The 8682-nt window shown below is 33.0% G+C and overlaps 1 protein-coding gene across 1 annotated transcript; it reads right to left on the bottom strand.

The window, feature by feature from the left end:
- Positions 1 to 3892: 3892 nt before the first annotated feature.
- LOC136204239 (pathogen-associated molecular patterns-induced protein A70) lies at positions 3893 to 5072 on the bottom strand. Its single transcript, XM_065995461.1, has one exon. The coding sequence runs from the start codon at positions 4987 to 4989 to the stop codon at positions 4090 to 4092; it is 900 nt and encodes a 299-aa protein (XP_065851533.1). The 5' UTR covers positions 4990 to 5072; the 3' UTR covers positions 3893 to 4089.
- Between the last annotated feature and the right edge of the window lie 3610 nt (positions 5073 to 8682).

Here is an 8682-nt window from a genome sequence, read left to right as displayed (position 1 = left end):
TACTTAAAACCGAGTACTCAGCCTCTTCTTTCTACTTCTAGAAATGATAAAGATTTTTGTCCTAAACAACAATTGCTAGAACACCTTAGATGATTGAAAAACAACCACTCTAGACTTTTACACAGATATGAAAATGTAGTGTAAGAATTTTGCTTTGCTTCTTGCTTGCAGAACTTGTAGAGATTTGGACAGCGTAATGGCTTGATCAAGTTCTGTGTTTAGTGAAGCTTGTGATGGCACTATTTATAGAGACGTCTGGCCATTCGGTCATTTCGAATTTCGAAATAACCGTTGGAGGGAAACGGCTATGTGTCGTTGTCATCCTGACTTGCACAGAGCTCTTGGCCAATCACAGTCTTGTATCTTCTGTCCTCGGTCAGCACAGCAGATGGTCTCTCCTTTTATGGTAAAGTCAACTGGACAGCATACTGTGTCGTCTGAACTTTGCTAAAAGAAGAAACACTTTGTCTGGAAGTTTTCCTCTGCCGGTCTGCTGTCTTGTACGCTTTGTCGAGACTACTCAGCAGCTTCATTGTGAAGTTGTTCCTGAAGGACTTCTAGATCCTTCCGTTTGCTGAGTTGCGTTTTTGTCCAAAACGACAACGTCTTGACATACGCGGGCCGAGTGTACTGAGTTGTTTGACTTGGGCCTTGGCTTCCGTATTGGGCTTGGGCCTTCCAATCCTTATGACTTATAACATTTATACTCAACATTGAACAAACACATTAGTAGAATAAATCAACGCATTTAAACTTAGTGTGTTTAGAATATGTATTCTAATTTATACTTAAACAATTTTGTCAAATCAAAATTATGTGGAAAGGTGTTTCAACACCGAACACACCCCCAGATTCACTGCAAAACCCATAACCCAGTAGGCATGAGTATCCCACAACACTCCTCCAGCCGATGCCAATTCGGGATTCCCCTTACTAGCACCGCCGCTATTTAATTTCGACCATCCAACCTCTGACGGCCGCCAGCGGATGAAAACCTCTTGTCGATCCCCAACCTTCATGCGCTCTTCAAAGCCGAAAGCTACCCTGAACCTATCAATTTTCCACTGAAGAAACTGGGCATTATTCAGACAACTCACACCCTACTGCTCAAAAACACGCAAACACCTCCAACGCTAAAACCACCAAATAATCATAACAAAATTAACCTCCCACACGTACCTGACCGAGGCGCGCTGCCAGCAATTCTTCCGCATCCATACAGTGAGCGGTCTGCTGAAAAACTCATCCCTCTCCTCCAAAGGTATCCACAAGGCCCATACCTCCTTTGTGGCTCGGCAATCGGGAATTATGTGTAAGATAGACTATGACTCTCCGCACTCCGAGCAGGAACTATCCAGACAAAGCTGACGTCAGACGTGATTCTCATTAGAGAGCACACCATTATGCAAAACAAGTCAGACAAAGAAACAAATCTCTCTGGAACTTGAAGCTTCCAAATAAGCCCCCACACTAGAGAAGTCACCGCTCCAGGTCCAGTGGACTGAGTCAGAAGATAAGCAGTCTTAGCAGAAAAATTACCAGACACATTTAGCTTCCACCTCCAAGAGTCAAGTGCGCCATTCCCCAGGAAAATGACCATGGAGGCTAACTACAGGAGGACCGCAGTGGGAAGATTTGAAGTATATTTATTTATGTTTGGTGCTCTTTTATATTTAAATGTTATTTTTATGTTTTCTCAAAAAGAAATGTTATTTTTATATTAACGTATTGTATTATTTTTTTAATATTTTATTTTTCACAAATTATTGAATATATGTATATTAATTGTATATTTTAAAAAATAAATATTTAGTTATTTTTTTCAAAAAAATATTTAATTAGTAATGGTCCACGTTTTATTCATTAAATATTATCAAAATTAATTTTTAATATATATTAATAAAATATAATAAGAAAATATCAAAAAAAAAATAATATTGATAAAAATGGGTTAAACCCTTATTTGCGGTAATTTTAAACCTGGTTGGATAATATTTTTCTAAAATGGATGTTTCCCAATCCCAAGGAGCAAAGCGGTTCAAAGGATTGGCAATTCAGCTTAGTCTGATCTGTCTGTGGAACAAGTTTACAAGATTTAAAAAGTGTATTTTTTTTAAAACTTAATTAGTTATTACGGCGCCTATAGCGCCGTAGTGAGCATGTTGATGGGAATTCTTTTGGAATTCCTGTCAACTAGTGGGTAGTGGCTTCACGTCACTGCCCAAACAAATATAAAAAAGAAATAATTTATTGTTTTATAAAAATAAAAATAAAATTTATAAAAAAAATAATTTATTATAATAAAAATATATAAATTATACCAATGTTGATTGAATTTGTATAATTTCCAAAAAATACCAATTTTAATCATGCACTGTCAAAAATTTGAAAAGAATTTGTTTGACTTGTTTTTAAAAGAGATTTGTTTTACTGTTATTTAGCTACATCGGACCTTCTAAACCAGTTTGTTGTCGATAAATTGAAGCAGTTCCATATATTTTTTTTTGTAACTATCTTACTAACACAGTAAAATATTTTAAACAGTTTCAAAAAAACTAAACCTGCTACATATAAATTAACCATAATTTTTTTTTTGAAATTGTCTAAAATATTTTACTGTGTTATTAATGCACTAAATATTTTTTAGCAATACACTAAATATTTAACCTTAAGATTTCAAGCAAAATGCAGATTTAGCCCTAACATATGAAATTGTGCAAATTTAACACTAACGTTTTCAAGCAAGATAAATTTTAATCATACCCTACCGAAAATTTGAAAAACTTGTTTGACTGTTATTTAGCCACATCAGACCTTGTAAACCAGTTTGTCGTAATTATATTAATAACACAGTAAAATATTTTAGGCAGTTTCAAAAAGCTAAACCTACTACATATAAATGAATCATAATTTTTTTTGAAATTGTTTAAAATATTTTACTGTGCTATTAATGCACTAAATATTTAACTTTAACATTTCAAGCGAGTGCAGATTTAACTTTAATGTATGAAGTTGTGTAAATTTAACCCTAACGTTTCCAAACAAGATCAATTTTAACCATACCTTACCGAAAATTTGAAAGGACTTGTTTGACTATTATTTAGCCACATTGGACCTTCTAAATCAGTTTATCGATAAATTGAAGAATTTTCATAAATTTTTTTTGTAACTATATTAATAATACAGTAAAATATTTTAGACACTTTCAAAAAACTAACCTGTTATATATAAATTAATCATAATTTTTTCAAACTGTCTAAAATATTTTACTGTATTATTAATGTACTAAATATTCTTTTTATTAAATATTTAACCTTAACGTTTTAAGGAAAGTGCGAATTTAGTCCTAACCCTAACGTTTCCAAGCAAAATTAAATTTAGATTTTAATCAAAATTCTATAAAACAAAAATTCAATCAACATCGGTATAATTTATATATAATTTTATTTTTATAAAATTATAAATTATTTTTTATATCTATTTTATAAATTTTATTTTTATAAAATAATAAATTAATTTTATTTTATATTTGTTTGACAGTGGCGTAAAGCTAATGTACACTAATTGATAGAAATTCCAACATGGTTATTACGACGCCATAAGCCCCGAAATGAGTAATTAAGTTTTATAAAAATATATATTTTTTAATTCTGGTTGTATAACAGCTCCTTTCTAAAATAATATTTTCCAATCAGATCCAATGGGATAATTTTTTATAAAAATTACTTAAAAAAATATATTAACCTGATAAATAAAAATGTTACATGAAATGAAATAAAGTAAAAAACAAATACTCCTTTTATAGTAAAAAGTGGAAAGTGGATTGGAAAAAATAAAAAGAAGATAAAGAATTGACAAATGGAGATGAAAAGAGTAACTAAAGTCAGAAAAATAATTAGGCAAAAATACTTTGGACTTTAACATTGTTACTAAATTTTTTAACCAAAAAAAAAAAATCTACTACAATTCTCAAAATGTCAAGAGCCAACTAACACAGATATTTTTTTGAACTAATATCGATTAATTTAAAATTTAAAACCTGAACAATGAATATGAAAACGACATCGCTTTTTGTTTTTATTAAAATCTTCATTTGAACATGTCCCTGTAACGCAAAAGAGAATCCAATCTCTGCAACTTCAATTGTTGTTTAAACTTAGTGATGAAATCATCAGCTTTGGCGTCAACACCTTCACCTTCTTCTTCATCACCAAACGATGCCGTTTTTCCTATCCTCGCCGTTTCAGGCCTTCTCCGTTCAACTCTTTCTATCTCTTCCTTCACCTCCTCATCCACCTCCACCTCCACCGCCTTTGCACTTGCCCATCTTTTCATCCTCTCCGCTCCCTTTCTGTCCGCCGTCACCCGCTGCTCCGATTTACTCCTCGTCACATGATGATGATGTTGCTCCGGTACCTCTTCCGAATCACTCCGATCCTCATCCGGTTCAGGTTCACCGGCCACCATTTCGGATCTGTAGAAGGAGGACAAGTTCACCGACTTGAGCCGTTGTAAGAGAGGAACAGCTCGTGCTCGTTGAATCACCGGAGGATTATCAACTCCGGTTGTGTTTCCGTTATCCGGTTCAAACTCACCGTCTTCCGTTTCGGATCTGTAGAAGGAGGAGAATTTCACCGACTTCAGCCGTTCTACGATGGGAGGAGTTCGTGTTCCTTGAACTACCGGCGGATGATCGACTCCGGTTGTGTTTTCGTGCGACGTCGTATAGAAATCGGCCGGCGGCGAGTTCCTGCGAAATGATAAATTGAAGGATTTAACTCGGTCTATGAAAGACGGAGCTCTATCAAGCGGCTGGTGGCGTTCGCGTTCGCGTTCTTGTTGAGGTTTCCGGTTGGGGGTAAAACGGGAAGAAAGAAAAATGGTGCCAATGACAAGATTAAGTAGTACGAAAAGCGTCGCCGGCGTAAACGTTAACCAATTGCTTGCGAAATCCCATGCCGACGATGTAGATGATGAAAGCTCCGGCATGGTTTTCAGATGTACGGAAAATTTGAGAAGATAAATTGGATATGAATGAAGATGGGTTGAGGGAGGGAGTGGTTTGTTTATATCTTTGTTTTCTGCTCTCATTGTCCGTTAGTCCATAGACTGTGACTTATAGTCAACTATGATCATAATTAAAATTATGCATTCATATCCCTTGATAATAGTGTATCTAAACCTTCACTAATTGTCGACCGTTTTGATGAATCTTCTCCGTGATGACATATCCGCTCTGATGCCTTAATCAGTCAAGTATTTAGGAATGATTGAAGAGTATGGACTAATTATGAGATAATAGTTTAGGTACTGTAGAATGTGGTTATATCTGTCTATGTATAAGGGTTCAAACTGAATCCTTCACTTGCTAGAAGTGCTTTTAAACCGTTAAAAGTTTTATCCTATAATAAGTCCTTTAATCATGTGGAACTCCCTTTGTTCTCGATATTCTCTTACAGGGAAATAAAAGCTTCTAAAGTTCGTGAAGATTTACATTATCACACATGGTTTAATAATATTAAGAGTTGTGATGATATCATATGTATAATGTCATTTTGACAATATCACCACTCAATTTTGAACTTAATATCATGGCCACTTAATTTTATCATTTGTTAACATAAAAATCACTCATTTTAATCATTTTAATAGGTATTAAACTTTAAATATGAAATGGATGAAAATAATATTTGTAACAATTTTAATTTTTATTTTTAAATATTTAGTTTCGAAATCATTTATTAAGTATTGTTTAGGTAAGAGAGAATGGGACTATATAAAGTGAGAAGCTACGAAAATGCAATTTTATGGTAAAATGTAAAATTAAGTGACTTTTATATGGTTTTAAAGTTGAGTTGAATATAATATTGTATTATATAAGGGCAAAGTTGTGTAACCATGGATGTAATTTATCAATAACAAATGGATGATTTTTTTGGGCTTAATCTACATTTGGCTTAAAAACCGGTTGGACTCTTGAACTTTAAAGGACTCTTGAACTTTAAAGATGTTTCATGAGTCTCGTTAACTTATAAAATGATGCATTGGCTATGGATGCAAGTGGAGTGAGGATTCTCTGTCGCCGTCGGTGATCCGTACTAGCGAGTACGAGAATCACTAATAAGAATTCTCATGGAACGGGGATGGAGATAATTTTATCCCCCGTAATGGGGATGGAGCGGGGATGGGGAATGGTATCCCGTCCCGTGAGGATCCTCGACCCCGCTTCGTTAATCCCCGATGGAGAATTCCCAACGGATCTCCAATCATTTCCCATTATAATTAAAATTATACTTTAAATATTACAATTTATAACATTTAAAATTAAATAGACTTATTTACCAATAAAATATTAACTAATGACTAAATGGATATTTTTTCTAACCTAAACTAAGCTAAAGCATATTAGCTCTATTATTATTTCGAACAAAACTTAGAGTAGTATCTCTTTTTATTTTTATTATTATTATTATTATTATTATTATTATTATAATAATAATCCTTCTAGCTTTAAATTAACTAAATAAATTAACTTTTTTTTTATTGAAGGCTGGTTAATAAGAAAGTACAAAAAATAGACATCTCAATTATACTGACACTCCTGTAAATCACACCAAACCCGAACCAAACTAAATAAATTAACTAAATTTGTGTACCAAAATAAATTGTAATACTCTCCCCCTTCTTCTCAAATTAGTTAACTATAGTATATATATAAAATAATTCCATTTCAAAAAAAAAAAAAATAATTCCATTTCCTATGGATGCATGACTCCAATAACTTAACCATGACACGTTTTTCCTAAACAAAATGCATGTATGACACTTATTTATTTTTATTTTTTTAGTTTTAGTTTAACACATTTTTATGCATGATACATGTTCTTTTCTTATGAATTTTATGACACATATTTTTGTAAATCAAACTTTATGCATGACACATTACATGCATCGAAAATAATGCAAAACCATTAATTTTTTTATTTATTATTTATGTATTCCTTTTTATCAAGTTTTTTTTTTTGATTAAATTCCTTTTTATCAAGTTAATCATATAATATGTATAAAAGAATATTGTATTTATTATGATAGATCCTTTTAATTATAATTCCTTTTAAAAACTTCCATAAACTTTTTAATTTACACATAAAATTATTAAATTTAACATCAATAATAGACTTATAACATTCAATTGATTAATTAATAAGACAAAAGACATACTACGTCTAATATCAGGGTTATAAAAATTGAAGTTTTTTTACACGGACGTAACAATTAATCAACTACATTTAAATACTAAATTATTATTATTATTTTTGGCACCGACGTTACAAAAAAAACCTCAAAAAATTCACAAAGGGAGGAAAATGATTACAAAGAGCAAAAATAAAAACCATAAAACACGCAAAAAAAAATATTTGTTCAACAAAAAAGCAGCTGCAATTGAATCTTCATCATTTAGATCATTCCGAATATTCGGATCTGAGTCATTTCTATTGTTAGAGAGCATGTACAATTCAAATAGATAAAAAGATCCGATAAAATATATAAACACTAACTAAAAAAAATATAATAAAGAAAAATACAGGAAACTTAACCCGGTGAAAGAAGGAAGAAGGAACTTCCTTCTTCCTCCTCAAGGTAGATCCACAAAAGAGGAAGGTTTAAAACTTTTTTTTATGAGACTTTGACAGAAAATGAGAGGAGAGAAGGAGGAGGTACCTACGATTCTTCTGCTTGAAAGAGCAGTTCTGTTTATTGATAATTATCCTATGAGAATACATTCTTAAGTTTAGTTTAATCAGTGTTATTCACATGGACTCCAAATGAATTTTATCATACCGTTAAATCTAGACTTGTTATAACCATATAATTGAGATTAATATAACCATACATGGAGCATGGTGATATTTTCTTTGCTATTATCTGTCACCAAGTTTGGAAATGGAGAAACGAGGAGATTTTTGGAGATAAAACTGTTTTTATGACAAACTTAGCTGATTTCTTCTCGAAAAAACTTTTCTCTATTATCGATAGTTTCAAAGGAGAGTTCCTTGCCAGAGCCTCTCAGTGTTGTGATGTCCATCTCGTGGGATGGAGCAGGCCAAGAGAGGGGGTTGTGAAGCTGAATACTGATGGTTCCTGCCTCAGTAACGGTAAGATTGCGGCTGGAGATGTGCTTAGAGATGCAGGGGGCGCCTGGCTTTCTGGGTTCTCCCAGAATTTAGGGTTGGGTTCTTCCTTTTCTGCGGAGCTCTGGGCTATTCTTACTGGAATCAATCTTGCTAAAAGGCTGGGTGTTAAGAGGCTCTCTGTGGAGTCTGATAATTTGGAAGCAATCAAAATGATTTCTGAGAATCATTATATGGGTCTTAATAGTCGCAACCTCATCAAAGCTATTAAAAGGTTTTGCTCCTCCTTTGAGTTCGTAGAGTTCAGACACATTTTTAGAGAGCAGAATCGTGTTGCTGATCGCTTGGCGGCGGCGGCGGGCCATGAAGGGACGTTAGGCGTTACTACCCTTCCTGTTTCCCCTAGTTTCATCTCTCCTCTTCTCTTAGAAGATAGGATTGGGGTTAGCTTCCCTAGGCTAATTCCTGGTTAGTTTGTTGTTGTTCGTTTTTCTTTTCCTTTTCTACAAAAAAAAAAAATATATATATATATATATATATATATAATCAC

Source organism: Euphorbia lathyris, chromosome 8 (assembly GCF_963576675.1).
Source record: "Euphorbia lathyris chromosome 8, ddEupLath1.1, whole genome shotgun sequence".
Classification (NCBI taxonomy): domain Eukaryota; kingdom Viridiplantae; phylum Streptophyta; class Magnoliopsida; order Malpighiales; family Euphorbiaceae; genus Euphorbia; species Euphorbia lathyris.
This window is presented reverse-complemented; position numbering and strand designations above follow the sequence as displayed.